This window comes from Pseudonaja textilis, chromosome 3 (genome assembly GCF_049901715.1).
Source record: "Pseudonaja textilis isolate UNSWEBS1 chromosome 3, rPseTex1.2, whole genome shotgun sequence".
Lineage (NCBI taxonomy): Eukaryota > Metazoa > Chordata > Lepidosauria > Squamata > Elapidae > Pseudonaja > Pseudonaja textilis.
This window is the reverse complement of record NC_141992.1, coordinates 113,539,347-113,564,196: the sequence shown is the minus strand read 5'-3', so window position 1 is coordinate 113,564,196 and position 24,850 is coordinate 113,539,347. Positions and strand designations below refer to the sequence as shown.

At 38.9% G+C, this 24,850-nt stretch overlaps 1 protein-coding gene across 1 annotated transcript; it reads left to right on the top strand.

The window, feature by feature from the left end:
- Positions 1–5,575: 5,575 nt before the first annotated feature.
- UBE2QL1 (ubiquitin conjugating enzyme E2 QL1) lies at positions 5,576–23,068 on the top strand. Its single transcript, XM_026701004.2, has 2 exons — positions 5,576–7,395; positions 21,743–23,068. The coding sequence occupies exons 1-2, from the start codon at positions 6,592–6,594 to the stop codon at positions 21,872–21,874; spliced, it is 936 nt and encodes a 311-aa protein (XP_026556789.1). The 5' UTR covers positions 5,576–6,591; the 3' UTR covers positions 21,875–23,068.
- Positions 23,069–24,850: the final 1,782 nt, after the last annotated feature.

The window sequence follows — 24,850 nt, the reverse complement described above, 5'->3', positions numbered from 1 at the left end:
CAACTGTAAGTCACTTTTTTCAGTGCCATCATAAGTTCAAACAGACTAAATAAATGATTGTAAATCAAGGACTACCCATATATTTTTGATAGTCACTGAATCCTTACCAACCATAGAATTGATGGGTTTTTGCTGGCTTGTTTTTTTGTGCCTTCAAGTCAGTCTTGACTCCTGAAAACTGCCTGGACTAATCCTTGGCAAGGTTTTTTAGCAGTGGTTTGCCATTGCCTCCTAGGGTTGAAAGAGTGACTTTGTGCCTAAAGTGGGACTAGAACCCACAATCTCATGGTTCTCGGCCTGATGCCTTAACCCCTGGACCAAATTGTTATCACTAGAGTTGTTTAATCATCCTTTAAAATAATCAAACTTGGCAGCTATCATTTCAACTTATAGCATAATTAATGTGTATGAAAACTTTCTCCTGTTTGTATTAGCGCTTCATTACATAACTTCTACTACAAAGAGGAAGAAATGACGTCTTCTTGTCCATTTATTCCACTTCATGCATCTTATATACCCCTACATGTAAGACACATCCATGTGTCCATCTCTTCCTAAGTTACAAAGCTCCATATATATACTGTATATATATACTGTAAATACAGTATATATACTCTGTGTGTGTGTGTGTGTGTGTGTGTGTGTGTATATATATATATATATATATATATATATATATATATATATATATATATATATATGTGTACACACACACACACGTTGGTGTACAAAATTATGAAGACTTATAGATATGAAGTGGATAATATATCTTTGTGTACCATGACTGATAGTTGGTGTCATCCAGTTTGCAAACCAACCAACCCATTATTGGAAACAACTATTGGAATATCTAGAAACAATCAAAATACTGCACAAAGACAAAGACAAAGTTTGGGAATAGGCATTTAATGTCATATATGTTCAGTTGAACGAAGGGGGTACAAATGGATGATACCAAAAGACTCCCGGAAATAGCTTCGGCAAAGAGAAAGAAGATACAACAACCACAAGGAAAAGTCCTTGGGGAAAAAATAGAGAAAAATGGACGTTGCCATGGGAACTAGAAAGGATGTGTTCCAAGAGGCAAAAAACTGTAGGCAAATATGAAATGGTAGGCTCTAACAAGGAATGAAAAGTAGAGCGAAGTATGTAACAGCAGCTTTGACTAAATGGCATCAAGTATTGTTTGTTCTTTTCTGAACTTAAATTGTAGAAGGCACTGGCCCCATTTTCCTGCAGTGGCTTCATTTTCCTTTCATCTAGATATCCTAAAGGAGAATACATTCAGAAAGTATTTCTCCAATGCCCTGTGGAACCTATTGCTATTGCCTCCTTTGATTCCTACTGCCGTTTGATTGATATGAGCAAGAGGTTTTTGTCATTTCTCTTGACTCTGTAGGTTATGAGCTTCTCTAGTTCAAATGTGGTTCCAATTGCCTTAGCATAGTCATATAATCCTTTTATAAATATACTATCAATGCACATGACCTTGAGAGGACAGTAGAAGCAAAAGTCATATCCATGTCCTAGGGAAGATGTGTTCAAGATGTAGGAAGAGGAAAAATAGGATGGGAGAATCAGAAAAAAGGTGAAAGTCAACTGCAGTCATTCCAACTTGGTGCTTTCCAGTTGTAGCCATTATTTCCAGCCAGGAATTGTTAAATGAAATGGCCAGGAAAAAAGCAAGAAAAAACCTGAACTACAGAAAATTAAAAGGTGGGCAGAATCATGCCACATATGGGAAGCTAGAAGATTGTCCAAGGAAGGATCTTCTTAGCAGCATTGAAAAACCCTGCTTTCAAGATAGAATTCTTTATTGGCCAAGTGTGATTGGAGACACAAGGAATGTATCTTGGTGCAAGTACTCTCTGTATACATAAAAGAAAAGATAATTCATCAAGAGTCAAGAATCATGAGGTACAACACTTAATAACAGTCATAGGGCACAATAAGCAATTAAATCATACTAGGAAACAGTCAATATAAATCGTAAGGCTACAAGCGACAAAGTTACAGTCATACAGTCACAAGTGGGAGGGGATGGGTGATAAGGAGTGATGAGAAGATTAACAGTAATAGTAGTGCAGACTTTGTAAATAGTTGAACAGTGTTGAGGAAATTATTTGTTTAGCAGATTGATGGCTTTCAGGAAAAACTGTTTTTGTGATCTAGTTGTTCTGGTATGCAGTGCTCTATAGCGTCATTTTGAGGGAAGGAGTTGAAACAGTTTATGTCCGGGATATGAGGGGTCTGTAAATATTTACACAGCCCTCTTTTTGACTCATGCAGTATACAGGTCCTCCATTGAAGGTAGGTTGGTAGTAATTGTTTTTTCTGCAGTCCTAATTTCTCTCTGAAGTCTGTGTCTGTCCTGTTGGGTTGCAGAACCAAACCAGACAGTTATAGAGGTGCAGATGATAAACTCAATAATTCCTCTGTAGATCTGTATCAGCAGCTCCTTGGGAAGTTTGAGCTTTCTGAGTTGAGGCAGAAAGAACATTCTTTGTTGTGCTTTGATTATGTTTTTTATGTTATGTGTCCATTTTAGGTCATGTGATATAGTAGAACCTAGAAATTTGAAGGTCTCTACTGTTGATACTGTGTTGTTTAGTATTGTAAGAGGTGGTAGTATGGGAGGGTTTCTTCTAAAGTCTACACCATTTCTACAGTTTTGAGTGTGTTCAGTTCCAGATTGTTCCGGTTACATCGCAAGGCAAGTTGTACAACCTCCTGTCTGTATGCGGATTCATCGTCTGAAAGAGATGATGTGATAGAACATTGTATGAGACAGTCTGGTACAGATGGTATAATGCTCAAGGTACTAGGCCAGAAAGCGGGAGACTGTGAGTTCTAGTCCTACTTTACCTATGAAAGTGAACTAAATGGCCTTGAGTCAATCACTCTCTTTCAGCCCGATCCACCTCACAGGATTGTTGGGAAAATTGGAGGAGGACGGTATGTTGGATGTTGTTCACTGCCCTGACTTATTTGTAAAATAAAGGCAGGATACATATAATGTGAAGCGTTTATAAGACCTTGTAAGACACACTTGGACTACTGCATCCCGTTTTGGTCACCACAATATAAAAAAAGATGTTGAGACTCTGGAAAGAATACAGAGAAGAGCAACAAAGATGATTAGGGGACTAGAGGCTAAAATATATGAAGAATGGTTTCCGGCATTGGGTATATTTAGTCTAGTGAAAAGAAGGCTAAAGATGACATGATAACAGTGATTCAATATATCAGGGGCTGCCTCAAAGAAGGGGAAAGGGGTCAACCTATTTGCCAAAGCACCAGAAGGTAAGAAGCAATGGTTGGAAACTAACCAAGGACAGAAACAACCTAGAACTAAGGAGAAATTTCCTGACAGTGAGAACAATAAACCAGTGGAATGGCTTGCCTTCAGAAGTAGTAGGTGCTCCATCACTGGAGCTTTTAAAAAGAGACTGCACAACCATTTGTCTGAAATGGTATAGGGTCTTTTCCTTGAGTAAGGGGTTGGACTAGAAGACTTCCAATGTCTCTTCCAACTCTGTTATACTGTTATCCTGTATATTTGATTGAATGAGTAGTTCCTTTTATAAATAAAGACCATGCAGGCATCATACTTCTTTTGAAATTGTTGTGATGTGCTTTCTTCTGACTTTTTCTGACATTAGGAAATCTGATTCCCAGATTGTAATAACTTTCAAGTGACTCAAGTTAAGCTGAAGTGATAGGAAAGTAATTATAAGACATAGCTTATGTGCAACCCATCTCAAATAGCAGAATGAAAAAAAAATTAAAAATGCTTTTAAAAAAAGTGAAGCATTAATTAAAATTATTTTGCAATATAAAAAAGAGGGGAATTATTGACTTTAGAAGCAACCACTGCAAATGAAAGATCACATTACATATTATACAGAATTTAATAAATCAGGGACTATTAAGACAAAATTATTTCATATCCCATGATTGTGATATGCAGAACCCATATTACATGATATAATTCCATTCCACTCCACTCCAGTGCTGTTCTCTATTCTATTCTATTCCATTCCATTCTATAGAGCTTATATGATTCATACATTGTTATTGAAGATGCATGTACTATAAGATAAGTCAGAAAGAAGTTGCAACTGAATATTTATCATTCCAAAGAAGAATGCAAAAGGCATCTATCAGCATTGGACTTTCCTAGAAGAGGGAAAACAAAACCTCCACTGCCTGTAGTTTACTCAAGCAGGAGAAAACTAAAACCTCTAGCACTAGAATTATCTTCATTCCTGCCTACCACTAACTGAAATTAATCCACATGAAAAGAAAAGCAAGCTTAATTTTTCAGGCAGGCAAATGATTCTTGAAACCCAGTTGGAAAAATATTGGGGTCTTGCTTCGGTATGCAAAAGGAAGGGTCAACAACGGAGTTTTTCCCCTTGACCCAAGAAAATGGAATAGTGGCTCCATCTAATCATCAGCTGAGTGCAAAACTTTTGAAGTGTTCTTGATTAGTACTACTGTTTAGATACAAAGAGAGAAGACTAAAAAAAGTTTAATTTTTAATTAGATCCAAATTTGGCAGAAAATGGAATAATGGATCCATCTAATCATCAGCTGAATGCAAAACTTTGAAGTGTTCTTGATTGGTACTACTGTTTAGATACAAAGACAAATTTGACAATACAAGACAGGTGGATTAGAAAATATCTAATTATAAACCAGTGTGTTTAATTGTGTATTTGGAAAGCTTGCTTAATAAGTGGATGACAATATGAAAAATGTGATTTAAGTCTATTATTAAAGTAATTGTTTATATATACCAGTATTTGTACAGAAACATCTGCCACTATCTAGGATTGAATTTTCAACCTTCCTGGTGGGGAGGCTAGCATTTTCACCACTAGGCCACCATACTACCCTCTTCAAAAATATGTATTTTAGAGAATATTGTAGATAAATGAACTTAAGTCTTTAAATTGTTATGGGACCTAAGGGGCTATTATTCAAACATATAATCATACACACTAAATATAAGGGATTCCATCACATGTTAGACAGCCTGCCAACTATATAGGTACCAGATCTCTTCCTCATCCACTACAGCCGTTTCTCACACATAGATTTCTTTGGGGAAAGAAAAAAATATTTAAAGAAAACTGTACATTTCTATTATCTCGGCATCCCAGACGCTCCCTTTTTTGTTCCCTTTCTTGTTTACCAATAAATATAACCAACCCTCGTTTGAAAACATGGCCACAGTAGTTAAGTTAGTGTAATTTTTAGAAGCCCCCAAAGGCCGACAGCCTGCCATTTGCCTGGCACTGGTGTATGTGGAAGGGGGTGAAGAAAGCGGGCCGGGGGTGGGGGGAAATCGACGCTTTGAGGCAAAGAGAAAAGAATCACGCATCGCTCACAACATAATCCCCACTCGCTCCCCCTTCACTCCAGCCAGGGAGAGCCCGGCCTGCCACCACGTGAGCTTTTTTGCCTAGGCCGTCCTCTTCGTGAGCATACAGAGTAGCGGGGTGGAGTTTAGCCCGGTTTTTCTCCTCCCCGACGCCAGTAATGTCAGATCCGCTGCAGAAGCGCGGCATACTCTGCAAGGGAGGAGGAGGAGGAGGAGGACCCGTCGCGCGACTGACTCGGGTTCCCCCCACTTCTCTTGTCGAAGGGGTGAGCTAAAGGGCAGAACGCCAGGCTCGTTCAAGAGGGTCGCCCTCTTTTGCGCCAAGAAGAAGGCAGCTTTCCAACCTCGCTTTCTTTCTTCTTCTTCTTTTAAATCCGAGCGTAAGCGCCTTCAGTCCAAAACGGTCCCGGCTGCCGGCTTCCAAGCGGGAGAAGCCCGAAGCTGAACAAAGGAGAGGAAAACAAACCCCAGTGCCGCTTGCCACAAGCGCGGTTGAAGAAGCAGCGCCGCTTGACAGCGAGGACATTTTCCAGCAGACCGACATTGTCGACCGGCGGAGCGGGGCGGAAGGGGAGGGGGGGAAACTGCCTTGGGATCCCTCCTCCTCTCCCCTCGCTGTGCTCTGCGCCGGTGGGTGGGTGGTTTTTCATTCGCGCAAAAAGAAAGGGGAGGGTGTGCGTGTGGATATGTGTGGATGATTCTTGGATAGGATCCCGTTTTTATTTTCGGTCAATAAGACCCGAAGGTTATTGTGAGAGCGAGGGGCCTCCTGCGGTACCAGCAGCGTGCCTGCGCGAGTGGGCGGAGGTAAAGGGGGCTGCTGGGGGGTGCTTTCCCCTCCTTTTCAACGGGGGAATTCAATGGCCACGGCCGCGGAGCGTTGGTGATTTCGGGAGAGGCGCTTCGACTGCTGCAATGCTGCCGGCGGCGCTGCTGAAAGGAGGGATCTGAGCGGCGAGGAAAGAGGCTGGAGGAGCAACCCGGCCAGAAGTACCATCCAGACCGCATCCCCCCACCCCGCTTCCTTTCTCCGTCCTTCCGACTTCCTCTGCTTGGATCGGCTTTGGGACTCCGGGGGATTCGGGGTCGCCGGTTTAATTAGCTCGGACAGGTGGCCGATCTGAGGTCCGTCTTCCCCCTGCTGTTTTGCCTAGCCCCGCTTCGCCCTGCCGCTTCGGCGACCCCTCCAAGGCCGTTGGAGAATGGCTACCCTCCTCCGGAAAATCGGGCTGATTCGCCTTCACAATAGGGACACGGAGGACCCCAAGCACCACCATCACCGGCGCGGCAGCTTCCAGCAGGGCTCCTCGTTGCGAGGCAAAAGCAACCATAAGAATAAGCAGCAGCTGCAAGCCACGCCGGCTAGCGGCTGCGGCAGCCCCAGCAGAGAGAGCTGCAGCAGCCCAGGCGGTAGCCCCGCTCGCAACAAGCCCAAGAAGGTCTTGGAGCTGGCGAAGCAGCAGCCGCCGTCCTACAACGCCGGGAAAGAAAAAGCGCAGCAACCCGGAGGCGGCAAGGAGGCGGGCTCCGGGAAGGAGCAACCTTCAGGAGGAGGCAGCGGCGTTAACCGCTCCGGCTCGGCCCTGGTTTCCACGGCTTTGGTGCCGGCTAGCCGGCAGGCGCACTGCACACAAGTGCGCACCCGACGGCTAATGAAGGAGCTGCAGGACATCGCCCGCCTGAGCGACCGCTTCATTTCGGTGGAGCTTGTGGACGAGAGCCTCTTCGACTGGAACGTGAAGCTGCACCAGGTGGACAAGGACTCGGTGCTGTGGCAGGACATGAAGGAGACCAACACTGAATACATCCTTCTCAACCTCACCTTCCCAGACAACTTCCCCTTCGCGCCGCCTTTCATGCGGGTGCTCAGCCCGCGCTTGGAGAACGGCTACGTCCTCGATGGCGGAGCCATCTGCATGGAGCTGCTCACTCCCCGAGGATGGTCAAGCGCCTACACCGTTGAGGCTGTCATGCGCCAGTTTGCCGCTAGCCTTGTGAAAGGCCAGGTATTTGTTTATTTATTTTTATTTGTCAATTGCTTACAAGATAATAGGTATAAGTAAAAACATAGTTTTGAATACATGGATACATATAAGAAAAAATATAAAAGAAGTTTCTCCTCGCAGCTGAGGAAGGACGCTAGGTAGGAGAGAGAGAGAGGCGGCGGTGATGGAATTGGAATCTGGTTGGGGGCCTTTTCTGATGGTCCCTAACAGTAACACAAACATATTCTGGCAACTTGATTCTGTCTGTGCACAGTAGTAAGGGAGATTTGCTCACAAATGACCTGGATTGGGAATGGCTTGATGATGAGTTTTAGCTAAGTGCTTGGGTTGGATTATCTAAGATGCTGGAGCTATCTCTTATACAGTATACCATTTCCAGATGTGGCTCAGCTTGCTTTACTACTGCAGCATTGTAGAGGATTCTGACCACTTCATTAGTAGATATATTGATATTGCTGGACTACAGATAAGCCTGCTGGTGACCTTATATAAGACATTGAATTAGGGGCTGACTTCATAGAGTGTGCTAAACCATCATGTTTGGCTTTGACTTTGGCTTAGTGTTTTGTGTAAGCTCAACCCTTCAATTTTTATACCAGAGTTTATGAAGTAGTAAATAGCATGTACCCAACAGGTGGAGTCCATAGTCCATAAACTATGCTTGCGGTTGGTCAGGTCAAAAATCAGGCACTATGAGGAGGACAAAAATGGTACTTCATTGTTATAGAATATGAGAACAGATTCTTGAAAGCCTAATAAAGTTTCCCTTCTGTCTCCTGTTATACCGAGCAGAATCCAGGCAGAGTTGTTCTAAGTTTCTTTCTCGTGTTGTCCACTTCCCCAAGACTAAATTGTCATTGAGCCTCTCTTAGTGGTTCCCCATCTTCATCAAGATTATTTTCATACACCTCTACATTCTGGCTTACTTCATGCTTGCTAGCCTTTGGAATTATGGAAGAGAGAAGAAATGTCTGTTGAGACCCACCACTTTTTGTGAAAGGGCAGGTGGATGACCTGTGTTATTTATTTTCTTTTATACAATGCTTCAAGGATTTTTCCTTTGGTTTAATAAAAGGTAATTTGTGGCATACAGAAAGAACAAAAATATTACAGATATAATTAATCTTACATGCGTGAATAAAAACTAGGTGTATACTTACCTCCTTTTACTTTCACTGTGTCTCAAAGCACAAGGATTTAGCAAATAAAGTCTTGATTGATGGACTATAGATGTAGAAAAATAATTTATACAAATTCTTTACCACAAGGTCACTACTACTGTGGTGGCTAAAAATGGGGGAGAACCACATTCATGTGTACAGTTGCGGACATAAGAACCAGAATCTTGAAATAAGGTAGACTAATAACTGAATATTTTCATGAAGTAAAGTAGGCATTTGGTTGGTTTCTTTTTGAAGGATAGAGCCACAACACCTTTGCTTTAAATTTGGAATCTGCAAATGTTTTCCCTAAAGAGCTAGATCTTCTCCCTCTTCCACTCTGTGGACATGGTTAGCTGGCCAAGGGACACAGAAGCCACTGAACAGTGCTAGCTCACCAGCAAGGAAGGCACGGATAGGCCTCTGCCTAGAATGCCCCAGCCTTCAACCTGGGGGCTTGGTTGAGGCTCAGATATGTAGAACTGCCTCTTTATCCATTGAAGTACTATATTAAAAAAAAACAGTGGGGTAGATTTGGCCTGTGGACTATAGTTTGCTGATTGCTAGCCTAAATAAGCCAAGTGATTCCATTTTAACAAAATTCTAACGAGGAGTTTTCCACATGGTAGTGCTAAAGTATGAAGAATTAGGTTGTTATGATGCCAGCTATTTATATAATCTGTAAGAGTTCAAAACCTTGCTGAGATAAATGAGTGGGAAGCCATAAGAAACTTTGACCAGATTACCTTTTCCCCATGTTTAAATTATCTTCCTGTTTCAAATTCAACCTGATACAAAATCCAAGTGCAAAGTCCATGCACTGCTTAACTGTAAAATCCTATCCAGAGATTTGCATCATGATCTTTAATAAAGTTTATGCTCATTTCTTTCTAGAAGTGTATTACACAGCAAAGCAAAATTTTAAATTCAGCTTGGCACATACCATTGCAGCCCCTATTTTCAAGTGGTTGCTTTAAACATTGATATACACACTTCGGCAACTTGAAGATTTTTCTTAATATTTCTCTGCTTTTCTATGGCAGTGTAAAGCAGCGGGCGATAATTAATATAACACAAATAAGTTTGTGAATATAGGGATTTTAATGTAATATATGTTCAGTTAAACCAAGGGAGTTCAATGGGCAATGAATGATATCAGAAGAATCCTAGTATAATGAATACTTCAGCTTTAATTCCATTGAAATGGAGAAAATGTTAATGTCTTGGTGCAGTCTTCTGAATTTTTTTCTGTTAGCTTGTGCCCTTTTTTTTTAGATATTGATTTATTAGATTTATATACCTCTTCAATTCAAGAGTTTACAGTATTTGAATACATAGGGCTTCTTCCTATTCTCTAGAACAATCACCCTGTAGGTTGGGCTGAGAGGGACTGACTCAGATTCCCTCAATGAATTTCTAAGGCTGAGAGTGGACCACAAATTCAATTTTCCCCTGTGCCAGTCCAATATCTCAATGCTAGACATTTAGCATAAGGCTTGGAAAGATTACTGCTTAGTTTTAACCTCTAAAAACTTTCATCAGCTTATAAAATGAATATAAAAGGTGACTAGTTTTAAATCATTTTTTAAAATTCTAATATGTTAAATTAGAGACTTGTATTTTATTACATCTACCGTGAACTGACCAGACCAGAGTCCGAGTGGATTGAGGCAATGTATAAATTTTATAAATTAAAATAAAATACAATTAATATTTAAATTTAAATGCACTAAAAATTAAACTGCATTAATGCCCATTAACCCTGTAAATCCCTTAAGACTAAATCAGTGATGACTCTTTATTAATCTATTAAATGAAAGGATGGAATCTTAAAATTGCATTGAAATGCAGCTCTGGCTGCTATGGATGCAGTCTTGTATTATACTCTATACCACCGTGCAAGGGAGGAGGTCATTCTTTTTGTCTTCACTACGGCAATGTATCCGAAAAGTCCACAAATTCTCTGAAACATCTTTGGAAGCTTTTGTGAGAAGGCTGATTTTTTTTGGTCAGCAATGTCTGTTCTGATGGCAGACAGAGTCACACTACTAAAACTAGCGGCCCAATATATAATATGAAAACATATGTTTATCTCATTAACGTCTGCCCTCTGCCAAAGTTACCCTTTTTAATAGACTGGAGTTAAGGTTTTCATGTTAACTGGTAAGAACAGGATACCAAATACTTTTTCCCATTCAGTTATTACTTACAGATATTCATTAGCATCAATCAATTAAACAGTTCCCCCCCCCCACTATGACACCTAATACTTTTTCCACCTGCCCCTCGCGTCCCCACACAATAAAATAAAGCATGCTGTGATTTGCTGAAAGCATCTTAGGATAATGCTGATGCCTTGTTCATGGTCATTACTTATATTGGATGCGTTTGATCATATTTTATATTTATTGCAAATTGATGTTTTACACTGAGCTGGGTGTTTTACATAATAGTAAATAGTAATAGTCAATAGTAATAATAGTAAATATTTAGCTAAAAAATACCTGAAACTCTCTACAGTATATAAGTCCCAGAGTGTCAAGGAGTGTCAAGGCTGAGTCAAGGTTGACTCAGCCTTCCATCCTTCTGAGGTGGGTAAAATGAGGGCCCAAATTGTTGGGGGTAATATGCTGACTCTGTAAACCTCATAGAGGGCTGTAAAGCACTGTAAAAAGCACTGTAAAAAGCACTGTAAAAAGCACTGTATAAGTCTAAGTGCTATTGCTATCTGTGATTTTTTTTCCTTTTTATCTACCTTGAATGACCTCTTTCATTTATGTTAATTTCCAAATGGAGAATTTAGATGGTTGTTAAACATCTACATAGTATTTAACAGTTCTGTATTCTTATGTCTCCAACCAACCAAATGGCCAAGAACTTGGCAATTAATATGTTGGGAGTTCTGAAGATAGTACCAAATAGTACTGTCATGGATTCCTATATGTAGCCAAAAATATTGCCAGATAATTAAATTTGTACAATAACTCTCAAATTCTTTGTAATATAATTGTTGTAATCCACATAAAGGAAAAACCCACTGTATCTTATTACAGGCAGTCCTTGGGTTATAATGGCAACTGAAACTGGTATTTCTATTGTTAATCAGTACAGTCATAAAGCATGATATCATGTGATTGTATTGCTCAGTAATAACATTTTCAGCAGTCCTGGTTGCCATTTTTAAGTGAGAGCCGCAAAGATCATTAAAGGTGGACCACATGTGATCACGACTTTCAATTTCCTGCCAACTTTCCACTGATTTTGCTTGTGAGAAGCTGGTAGGGAACATTGGAAATTGTGATCCTATGACTGCGAGAATACTGCAACAGATGGAACCCCAAGGACTGGTCATAAGTATCATTCATTTAAGACCATCATAACTTTGAACAGTTGTGAACGAATAGTTGTAACCTGAGGATTACCTGTGTATCAAAATATCTCCAAGTTGGACAGCATTACAAACCAATGTAAGCTCACTTATGCCAGTCCCTTTTATGGCACAGAGAAAGGCAGCAAATTTCCTGTGGTTGTTGAGAACTATAAAGATCAGGTCAGTCTTCCACTTGTAATAATGTTCTTCCATTGAGGGACAATGTCCAATGGTTATTGGTTGCCTTCAGCTCTTTAGTAGGAGAGTTATTTAGAATTAAATCCAACTAGAATTAGTCTGTTAAAAGTAAAATATTTTAGAAAATAACCTAAACATTGAAAGTAACTAAGCTACCAGGTGAACATACTGCATGATAAATTACTAAGTTAACACCCTCAATATGTTGTTACCGCACCAATAAACAAAATTAATTAAATAGTTGACTATGCACTATTTTCTAAAATGAGTAAAAGTATCAATTCAATCACCAAGACTATTTGTGTATTGATTTAAATCAATTTTCTATTAAATTATAACTCTTCTGAAACAACTATATGTATTGCTTTAATTGAAATTGTACCTCTTCCATCCTTAAAAGTATGAATACATTTATCTAGTTTTTTCTGCCAAAACACAATGACATTATATTCCATTAGTGAGAAAATGCTTTTTTTGCCTGGTGAGCAATAAACAATATGAGTTTCTCAGATTTCAGAGTGATTGATACTTCATTTATCAAGGACAAAAACGAACCAGTGTGGGCTTTTTTGCCTCCCTTTATAAGAAAACCCTTAGAGTCATAGATTTCCAAGTTTTAGAAAATATTCTACATTTAGTTTATAATATTCCATTCCAGCAATCCTTGATCCTCATCCAAGATTATGATAGAAGAGTTTTGTTGATGCAAGCGATCCAGGCTCATTTTTACATGAACAGTATGACATTGAATACAACCCTATTCCTCCATTTCCCAAATTCTTCAGTAAAGAACTGTGGATTTTGTTTCCCTGATGTAAATATTGTAAATATTTATTCATTTCGGGGAGAAATGTTTGTATATTTAATTAAACAAATGTATTGTGTCATATTTCATTACTTACTTGACTAAATTCATATCCTTTATACGTAATGTAAATTGGTTGTGCTTTGAGTTTTTTATAGCCTGGCAAATAGGGTAGAAAATAGGTTTCTACTTAATTGCTTTTTGTGACTCAACCATTACTCTTCCAAAAACAGATAATGACTCTTGTGATACCTTAAAGATAAATTAACTTTATCTCTTTAATCTTAGCTTCACTTCATGGCTTTTATGCTTCTTATTTTAATGAGATTATGCTTTGCTCTGTATTGCCCAAAGAGATCAGATTCCATTGAATCCCTGAGATCAAATAACCAGCTATCATTGAAAAAAGAGACTGAACTAATAAATTCACAATTCGTTAACAATGTAGTGGCTTTCTCTTTTGTTCCAGCTTTACTCTATCTTTTAATGGAAGGTTATCTTTCACAAATACATAAATAAAAAAATGAGCATTTTAAAATTAGAAATTGAACCGGATGATGACTTAAATATGCATTTTTAAAATAAGCTTTCAATATTTCTTTAATCACGTGGGAGAAGGGAATCAGAAATACTGTAAAGTTTATATGTTGCAACTGAAAAATACTTTCTTTAGATTAAAAATATTACAAACCAGAAACTCCTTCAAGTTGATCTCAACTGCTGACTGTTTTCATGGCAACAGTAAATAATTGGTTGGCCCTTCCTGAGATAGTTTTTTTTAGCATTCCTGTGTAGACTACAGCTCTGGCCTTTTTTAAGGTCTCCTAAATAGCACAAACTGCTTAGATTTTCAAGATGAGGCAAAGTCTAATCAGTAGAAGGCTTTTAAAGTTTATATGCTAAGGACATTTACTAATGAGAAAGACTGCTTTAAATAACAGCTCTTCCTTCCGAACAGACCAGAATGGCACATTCAGCTTCTGTTAGTGTTATTCACCCTGCAATATTTCATTAGAGTTCAATTTCCTATATTTTTAATAGAAAAAATGGGTGCCTGTTTTTATACAATATTATTAAACAGCGAAGGAAGACAAATGAAATACATTACTGCAAACAGGTAAAAGATATTTTATTCTTACTAAAAATGGCATTAGTATTAAAAGTACAGAGTGGTCAATGATTTCATGATAATCTGAATAACTGCTGTCAAGCATTTAGAGCCACTCTACGTTATATAACGGAGATCATTCTGTTGCTAGGACAGGCTGTATGTACCGAAGGTCTGATCGGTGTGAGAAACACTGATTCTGTTAAAACTCTCTTTTCTCAGCTGCCAGGAAACATTGAAATGTAGAGTATTGTAGTCATGTTTGTGTTATCTTTGTAAGTTGACATCTTGTATCCCTTTATAATATCTTTAGAATGATTTGGCGTCTTAATTAGGTAATGCTGATAGGGTATTTTTTAATACATAAGACAAAAGGATCATTTATCCCAACTAGATACCTTTCTGAGTTTTGTATTTCATCTCTTAAAGACTTCCCAGCCAGCACCATTCTCATGTTGGCTGAGAATTCTGGGTGGGGGCTGACATCCAGGTCATCTAGAATTATAGATTGGGGACCTCAACATGCCCATCCAAAAGGTGCCAACTGAAACTGGACAAGCTTATTACTAAGGCTCAAAACAACCTACTGATCTGCAGAAGTTCCCATCAGCTCTAGTCATCATGTCCAATGGAAGGAGATTACCGTAGAAGGATAGTAATCCAGAACATTTGCAGAATATTATATAACGTACGACTGCCTGTTCCATGGAGCGTTCTCTTTGTTTAACACTCAGTGCTATATTGTCTTGGAATATTAAAGTGTCATTTAGTTATCGTGGTTAACCTTGGCCATGATCAACAAGCTAATTCCCATGAAATTGTCTTGACAGCAGAAGGGTACAATGCATGTATATTCAGAATTTCTGTTTAAGTCTATGCTATTTCGGAACAAATGTTTTAAGTAAGGAGTAAAATTTGGCAAGAAGTTCTCTGGTGCAGGCAGCACTAAAATGAATGGAAATTACATAAAATTTGGTATCTGGTGTAATACCTCCAGAGACCTCCCATAATACTTGCCAAGTTTCAGACTCCATTAGATTTTGCATTAGATTTTCTAAAAGAAAAATATAATGGGAAGTTATAACACATGCCAAGGCAAAGTGCCAACTTCAAGAATAATCTTTATTTCCAGAATGCCTTTGGGTGCTACAAATATTCTGATGCCTTTCTTTAAGAAATAAAAAAAGATATAAGCCTGCTGCCTATTCTTTCACAAGGTATTATTTCAAATCTAACTTTAGGATCAAGTCATGATTTGGTAAAAATGAGATATGAGTATGTGGTTCATGTAGTGTCTCAAAACCAGGTTTGTAATAGAAATAGCACTTAGCCTTATATAACACTTCATAGTGCACTCTCTGAGCAGTTTATGTCACGATATTGCCCCCCAACAATCTGGATCCTGATTTTACCAACCTCAGAAGGATGGAAGGCTGAGTCAACCCTGAGCATGTCAGGATCAAACTCCAAGCTGTGGGGTGAGCAAAGTTAGCCCGCGATACTGCATTCTAACCACCAGGGCTCCTGTAGTGCTATTTTCTGCCTAAAAGGACTGTGTCATAATTATTTTATAAAACAGAATACAGAATCGAGGGGAGTAGAATTATTCTTCCTCTACACAGAACAAGAAAAGGAATGTAGATAATGGTGTTTCAAGAAAGAACTTCATGGCTCAAGGGAGGGAGCTATTTTGTTTCTGTTTTTTTCTGAATAAAGCTCCAAAAAGAAGTAAAAATTCTTCAGTAAGAAGGGTTGCAATGAACATAGAAAATTCATAAATTCAGGAACATTTGGATATTGAAACTATCATTATTACTCTTGGTTGATAATAGCAGGATTTGTACACAACTGATAATAGACAGGATTTATTGGAATGATAGGTATTTGAGCTCCTGAAAGAACATTGTGTGTGTGTGTGTTTGAATATACATGCACATACACAAACATATACATATACAAAAACACCAATAAATTCTTTTTACTTTCCTCATACAACACCATCTTCTAGTAAATAATGAATGTAAGCAAACATTCTTTAATAATTCACATTTTAGTATTCTCATCTTTTGTTGTGTAGTTATGATGTAAAGTGAATTTCAGAACAAGATAATTTGGAGGGGGGTGGATTTGGAACTACTTGCAGAATCAATCAAACCAGCCAATATATTTTTAGGCAAATTGTTGAAAGCTCATTAGATATGTGTATTGCTGAATCTAGCAAAGTTTCAGCAGTTTAAAAAAAATGTAAACAGTTTTGTAATCCTGCAAATGCCACACGCACGGAATTTGGGAGTTGTCTGATCTCAAGCTTTTAGCTTCGGAAGGTGGGTTTCTAAATAACATGAGTGTGATCCAGAGTCTTTCCTGCATAGAGCTTCTAGTCAGGGGAATGTCGTATCTTTCCTGTTGTACTTTAGATCAGGGGTATCCAACCCCCTGGGGCTGGGGCCGACTACTGGGCTTCAGACTATTTGAAACAGGGCCGCACACGTAGCAGGAGAGCACCCATGTGTAGCTCCATTCACATGAGCAGAGGGAAACACACGTGCATGTAATGCCACTTGTGCACAAGTGATGAGCACTTGTATTTGCACATGAATCTCCGTGCATGAGTTGTGGGCACTTGCGCTCATGTGCAAGTCCCACTCCTGCGAGTAGCAGGCACTTGTAGGTGAATGATGATTTGTGCAGGCATGGGCATCTGCCACTCGCACAAATGAAGCTGTGCGCATGTGTGCATGCACCTACAACTTGCATAGAGTAATCCCCTCCCCCCCCCCCATGCGCTGGGCCACCAGGTCAGAAAGGTTGGAGACTGCTGCTTTAGATTTACCCTTTGCTTTTCATGTTTTTGTTAAATACCTACTTTTCTAACCCTGGTTTCTGAATTGATAGCTCAGATTGTTGCAAACAATGGTTTCAATCTCATTTTATCTGTTATCATTTTTTTAATGATAATCTGTCGGCCCTCGTTTATATATGCCTTACCCTATTTTGAACATGTTCGGGTAATGGGGGGTGGGGAAATCAAGTCAATGCTGAAATCAAGTCAGAAATCACCATAGAATTTAAGATTCCCAATTTACTTTAAATATCAGAGGACTCAAAGTCTGACAGGACCAAATAAGCAATTCTGGTTTTATGGAATTCTCCTTTTCAGGTAACTTTTAAATAATTAACATACTGGAAATTTTAATGTTTATTCTTTTTTAATTTAATTATGCATTCAACAGTACTTAAATGTGAATATTTAGCTGTTGTCAGCTATCCCGGAAAATTGCAGGTGGTTTGCTTAATGCATGGGCCTTGATGCAATAACACTGGGAGTTTTAGAGTAGTACAACTCACAACATCCTAGGAATAACCTGCTGAGGGAAGGGAAGTTGGGGGAGAGCAAAGACAAAAACACTTCCACCTTATTATTGCAAATTGGATGCAGTGGGACCATTTCTGCAGGAACTGCCTTGCCATGTGAGTTCTAGGAATAGATTCATAAGGGGGAAGCAGTGAGAGTAAACCAGAGAAATTGCTCCCAGTGAATGCTATAGAAGATATCCTATGGCCTGGAATTTGAGCTCATGAGCAGAATTGCCAAGAGAGTTTCATATTCAAACTAATGAGATTAGAGAAATTGAAAACCAAGATAATAAATGAAGCCAGCTTTCTGGTTCCAGTATATATCTAAGTGTATATGTGTGAGCTGCTCAAGAAGTATCAAGAAGGGACTTTTTCTGAGCTATATGGTCCTTTATTTTCAAGGATTAAATACTGAAGCCCAGGTCTTTTCTTATCCGCATAGTGTTTTGTTATCAAAATCTTACTGCTTCATTATGCCTAAACAGAAATCTAAAAAAATAATAATTTCTTCAGCAGAGAGCAGGGAATTTATAAGACCATAGGTAAAGTTTTCCCCTGTCCAGTTGTGCCCAACTCTAGGGGGCAGTGTTCATCTCTGTTTCTTAGCCAAGGGAGCCAACATTGTCCGGAAGATCCTTTCCGTAGTCATGTGGCCAGCATGATAAGGAACAGTGCACAAAATGCTGTTACTTTCCCATCATAGTGGTACCTATTTATCTATTTGCAGTTGCATGCTTTTGAACTGCTTGATGGGCAGGATATAAAACCATACAGAAAAGCCAACACTTGTCTTTTGTGAAACAAACACTTTTCATGAAGAACTTTATGATACTAAGACCATATAAGCAGTAAAGTCAGTATATTTAAAATTCTCCTGAGCACTGGTGAGCTTTTCCTCCAATCAGCATGCTTTTCATTGCAGATTAATTCGCAGTTTGGTGAGAAAGATACTTTCACAAAGCCAGAATATTTCCAGCCAATCAAATAGGTCATAAGAACAGAGATCAGTTACTCCAGCCACTGCTTTGAAAAACAAAGCCAACTGCAGGTGCCATGAACAAGCAATTATAATAAAGTGATTATTTCCCCCCCACTGAGTATAAATGGCAATTTCAAGGAGGATGACAAGTTCTTTGAAGCATTTGTCACTTTTGATGGGGTTTGTTTGATTTTGTCCTAGTATGAAGTTGGAATTGGATCATTCAGTATTGCTGGTAAACACAGTGTTTTTAGTCTAGGATTATGTATGGCCTGGCATGGTTAAAGCAAGTCATTTCTGTATGGTAAACAATTTTAGGAAGTTCATAGCATTTGTTTATGGGGCAGCCAATTTCTCTCTGAAGGTCCCCAAAGATAGAGAATGTGAAAGCAGTTTTCCATAGTACCATTCCTTTTCTCTCAGATCCCTTCTATATCTAATCAGTTCAGTCCAATTCTACACCCAAGCCATTGTTTGCTTCCTTATTGAGTCTCTCTCTTTTCACCTAGGAGAGGAGATAGGTAGAAGAGGTGTTAATATTCAAACACCAGTCCTCATTCATTTCATTGCACATTCTGAGTCACTTTTCGGCCGTGTCCCCACTTCCATCTACCCACAACACAGACGCTCCTTGACAACAGGAATTTTCACCCACATTTCCATGATGTCATCTCCAGCCCTTTAGGAAACAGCCTTAGTTTATCATAAAATGAACTGTGACTAAACTAGTATTTTCCCCCTTATTCCCAACCTGTCCAACCCCTTAAGCACAACCTTAAGGAGGGTATATCTATGAGGCTTCATTTCCCGATGGAGGTGCTGGGGGAATGTGACTGGGAAGAAACGGTACAGATTCACAATGAGGAACAGCAGTTTCATGCCTTCTGCCAATTGAAGTATGTGTGGATAATAATTTAATAGTTGGAAAAGATCCATAGAGATCCTAGGATACAGAGAAGCAAACAGAAACCAAGTGGTTTCATAAGTTCAGAGTTTCTACAGGCTTCTGTTAAACTAAAACTACAGTGCTGGGGAAGGTCAATTTTGAGTTTGATGGGATTGAGCAGAGGTGAACTGGGTTTGACCCTGGTCATAGCCCAAAAGATGGAGCTGAGAGGAGCAGTCTCCCATTTCGTTTGTTCGATGTATTTTCTCCACTATACTTCCTGTGGGATCTTGCCTCATACAGATAGTACTTTCGTGTGCATGTGTATGTGACATTTCCAATTTGCTGGTTGAATAAACTGGCTGTCAACTTTGTCTTACACTCTTTATTTCTTTGTTTGTTTACTTGTCCCTTCTCTTTGCCTCCTAATTCTGTCCTTTCTGAAATTCATGTCCCTGAACATCTCTCCTTTGTAATAGATTTACTAGCCATGACTGCACCTTAGACCTAAGGATAATATTTTCTAGGGGAATTCTGGATACTGTAGTCCTCTGATGCCCGAGGTCATTATAAAATCCTTGCATTCTAGCAAACAGCAGTTTGAGGTTTCTTTTGAAGTGGCATATAAGACCAAAGTAGCATACATATATTAAATAAAGTTTGCTTTATATAAAGCTTGACTCCTTGACTTCATGGACATGCCCAAGAAGCACTTTTCCATTGCCTTTGTCCAGGATGATTGTTTAACTTCTCAGTCTACAATTTTTATATTCTCTGGAAATCTTCCACCCAAATATTAAAAAGGCCCTACTGCTGTTTCAGAATCCAAACAAGGTTAGCCAGGTGCTGTTTCCTGCTATGACCTATTTAAAATTGTATAGAAAAACAAAATAAGACTTTAGAATGGTATAGTTATCATACTATAATCAATGTTGTTGGGATTTGCTGAGTTCAGTCTAGTGTTTTTAAGATACTCCTCTCTACAGAAAAAAAAAGTTGTGTATTCTGCATCTCATATTTGGGTGTTCTTAATCTTTATATTCAATGTTTCGGTTGATGAACCGAAACATTGAATATAAAGATTAAGAATTATATTCTTAATGTTTCGGTTGATGAACCAAATGGTGGCATCTGTCTGACTTTAGCTGATCAAGAATGCTAAGCAGGTTGGCTTTCATTAGTAGTAGAATAAACCCCATCTGGAAGGTCCAAGAACATTTTTAAAATCCTGAAAAAAGGAGGTTGCAAGCCATTGCCATATCATATGAAGAAAACATGAAGAAAGTTGACCAAGCTTCAGTAAAATAGATTTCGTCCTTCACACTGCAAAAATGATTTTTGCACTGCCCACTTTATTTATTTAAAGGAAGACATTCCAAACTCACAGAAGAGCTCTGCTTCTACTTCCTAATTTACCCCCCCCCCCCAAAAAAAAAAGTTATTTAGCCTAGCTTAGAAATTCAGCTATGGCTTACAAAGCTATCGAGGGATGAAGAAAGTGCAAAGAATAAAGATTGTCTTTTTGATGGTGTTATCATTTCAATTGTGGGTCTTTTGCATAGAATCTTCCATTTCCAAGATAAAACTGTCTGACACTGACCTTTAAAAATGGCCAACATTTTAAGAAGCCAACATTACAGTTTAAGAAATCTTCACACACACTGCCAGCATTTGCACACAGAATTAGAAGATAGTGTATTTTAAAGACTTGTTCCTTTTCCAAATACAATTTTGAAGGAGAAAGAAGGGGATAATGCTTTTATTACCCCTTATTCTTGCTTTTCAAGGGAGGAATAATGTTGAGTGGGTTACTAGCAGATGTAACATGGGTGTTAGGTGGGCAGAAAATAGTGACATTGAAGCAAAGGCCTGGAGATGACTGTTGGGGGTGTGACATCTTTTCTCTAAAGTCTTTCAGGACAGATGGTAGAGCTATGAATTAATGCCTCTTTAGAAATATGGGTGAAATGCTTTTTAAAGTTCCAAATTACTGTGTTGTTTGCTTCGGATTCTTTCCACATAGTATTTGACAATTGTGCAGTAACAACACAAAGCAGTCTACAAAAGGATAGGCAACAGGGTGCATTTCCACTCAATTTCATGTATTTGGATTTCAAAATATGCAAATAAGAAACTGGCATAATACAAAGTAAAATAACAGCCTCTAGCATTCTTTTCTATTTATAATAATAGCTTTCTGGAACACTTAGAAAGTAAACGTGTTAAATAGTTGTACTCCCATGCATTTTCTGACAGTTTCTCCAGGAACGAAAAAAAGAGCAGAAGTGAGCCAGAATCATAGAAAATAAGGGGTGGAACTGCTAGAGGAATTTGTGGCAAAAATAATACACAAATGCAATTTCTGGTAAAGAAAAGTTTTGTAAATGAAAAGCCCCAATAACTAATACATTGTGAAATTATTGCCAATATCTCTGGAATACCAGATTCCTAATTTTCTTCTCTTGTTTATTTTCTTTCATTCAGGGACGCATCTGCAGAAAAGCTGGAAAATCTAAAAAGTCCTTTAGTCGTAAGGAAGCTGAAGCAACTTTTAAGAGCTTGGTGAAGACCCATGAAAAATATGGATGGGTCACTCCTCCCGTGTCTGACGGCTGATACAACTTGCAACCCACTCATCAGACGCTAAACAACACAACTCAACCACAAAAACGAAGTACTTTTTGACATTTTCTCGATGCTGTATACCACATCCATCCTTTTCTACTTCAGCTTCTGTTAAGTATCATGAATGTCATGGAGACATCCAAATTATTTATGAGCAGATCTGTTTACAAAGGAAAGGAAGGGAAATGCTGTAGAAGATTATATTTTGAAACTGGTGAATGATCGATGGATCATCTTACGTCACTTTAGTGCAGATGCTGAGATCACTTGCCCCTGTCAACCATGTTCCCCTTCTTCCATCTGAGCCACATTGTCACCTGCTTTTTCCCATGGCACAGCAGCAGCAACTGGTGGTAGTGGAAATTCCATCCATTGATGCTTAATTCATTTAAATGTGAAATGAAGCCGTTAATATTTAATTAGGGAAACAGTGCATTGAAGATCCATGTTTGCTGTGCTGTTTTTAATCTCTTTTTTCAAGCAGGTCAACTTACCTTGAAGATGTGTTTTCTGTGGAGCTGTGGTCTGCTGTGGCTGAATTTTAGACCTCATTTGTGCTCTGTAACATGACCTTATGTTCATTTTTAAGAAAAGTCAGGATCCAAGCAAAGACACACAGACTAGTAGTTAAAACAAAAAGCACTCCGTTGGTCAAAGTGTGCTAGCTATGTGATATGTGGAGTGCAATTGTTCACCAGTTAAAATCGGTCTGATCTCATGAAGGTCAGGTAGAAATTAGAGGAGCCCATAAGTGGGAGATTGCAAGGAACTGGTGGCCAAACAATTCTCATCTTCCCAGTAGGGTGAGCATATTTTCCTGTTCACTTCTGCAATGGCCAAAAGTAGATTGCGGAAGGCTTAACCTTAAATGCATGGTATTCAGCTTGAAATGATAGACCTGTTACAAAAGCTAAGTCAGATTTTTTTTTTTAATGAGGCATCTTTAGGATTATTTGCATGCCTGAATTTCCTTTTGGCAACATAAAAATCAAGTACATTTGAGTCCCGTGTCAGAAACGTATATAAATGTCCAGCAGGTACTAAGGATTCACATTCCTTCTTATATTAAACTGATTTTTAAAACTTCCTATAGTGTTCTGAGGAATACAAAGGGTGAATCTGAAATGTGGAACCCAAATGGAAAATTGCATTGGACCCATTCTAAATAAAATCAGTTGAACCATTTGATTGTCTTGATATTTAAATCATTCTACTTTAAATCATTACACTACGGTATAACATTGGAAATGTTACAGCTATAATATTCCCTAATGAATAAATTTCAGGCTGAGGCTTTGGTCTGGAAAAAAAACTGTTCATGTTACGCAGATTTTAGTAATAGTATGTAAAAAAAGAAAACTTATGGCTTAACAAGTATGGTGTGGCTTATGGTATGGCTTAATACCATGCTGCTGTTGATGATGCTAATATGAATATTATTTTTTTCTGCTTGAACACCTGATTTTTTTTTTACTGGGAAGAGGCCTATAGCAAAGAAATTTAATTTTTTTTCACTGCTCTAAAAGATACGGAAAGTAATTTGCTGCCTGAAGGGAATTGTATCCTCTTGGCTGGTAGCCAGAAACCAAGACTTAACAAATAAAGGGGGGCAGGGAAACATCTGAAGAAATACTACCTCTCATCGAGCATGGAAATAAACAGCATTGTGTGGTTGTGGAAGCTGGGTGGCATACATACAAAAACCACTGCACATTACGGCATTTAAATTATACACTTTGATGTGAGCAACTTCAAAAGAAAAGAACAGAGTCTGTACATTATTGCACTACTTTATATATCAGGATGGGCAACCTATAGCCTTCTCACAATGGTCCTCTCCAAATCCCTTAAGATTACTCTACCAACATTTGACTTTAATTTGAAGGGGGGAGTATGTTTTTTTATCTGTTTGTGGGATGGCATTATGTTTTGGGATAGGAATCAGAACATGAAACATCTGTGAAATATAACACTCTTAATCTCTACTCTTAAATTCTCGCCGTATCTCCAGATAAAGCAAACTATTACTCTGGAAATGTTCAGCCTCACTTCTTCAAATGATATTCCTGTATTGCATCACCAGAAAATTGTTTCCAGTGATACAATGCATCCCTTGAAAATCCTTAGGTTGCCACCAGACGAAAATCTATTTTGTGGTCTCCAACCCAGAATAATCTTCTACCTCCAAACGTGAATATCTAAAATAGGTCAAATCTTTTCTATTTATTATATATAGAAAATTAGGTATACAAAAACACACAGTATCAACTGCATTCCTCCACTGCACATTAGCTTTTTCATCACCACCACATTGAAGACTGGGTTTGGATTAAATTCTATGGTTTTGGCTTGGTTCCAGCCTTGGATTTTGAGCTGTGAGGAAGCATTTCAAGTTCTTCTGAATACATTCCTGACTTAGGAAGAGAAAAGAAGAGGAAAGTGTATTGCTTCCTCCCCAGCTGATCTTCTTCAGCTGCCCACAACCTCCTCTTGGTGCAGAAGATGAGGAAGGAAGGGAACAGCCTGGTAAGCAGCAGAGTTGCACTGCTAGGATGTGCTTGTTTAACAGGCAGCGCCGCCATCAGTAAGAAGAGCTATGCCAGAGATTTATCCATTAACTCATCTATCTCAGGCCAGCTGCTGCCAAGCAGAGTTACAAAGCAGAAGCCGAATGTCGAAAAACCATCATTTGCCTAACTATATATGAAAAGACCGGGGTGGGGGGTATCAGCATAACCAGTCTACAGGTGGAAGGTGGAAGAGCCACAGTGGGTTGAACCATGTATGGGACAAGAGAACTATGTGCATAGATAGAGGTCAATATAGATTGCATAAAGTTGGACTGGGGTAAGGTTTACGGATATTGATTGACTGATTAAAGCAGTACCATCCCATCTAGTGTCTCTGGACAGGTTTGTAAAGATGCATTTGCATACAGTGAATAAATAATAAACACTGGAATAAACT

Bases quoted from the DNA above. Each gene is read 5' to 3' on its own strand.
- UBE2QL1 (XM_026701004.2), top strand. From the start codon at position 6,592: ATGGCTACCCTCCTCCGGAAAATCGGGCTGATTCGCCTTCACAATAGG. The intron at 7,396-21,742 runs GTATTTGTTTAT...TCTTTCATTCAG, and splicing joins CTAGCCTTGTGAAAGGCCAG to GGACGCATCTGCAGAAAAGC.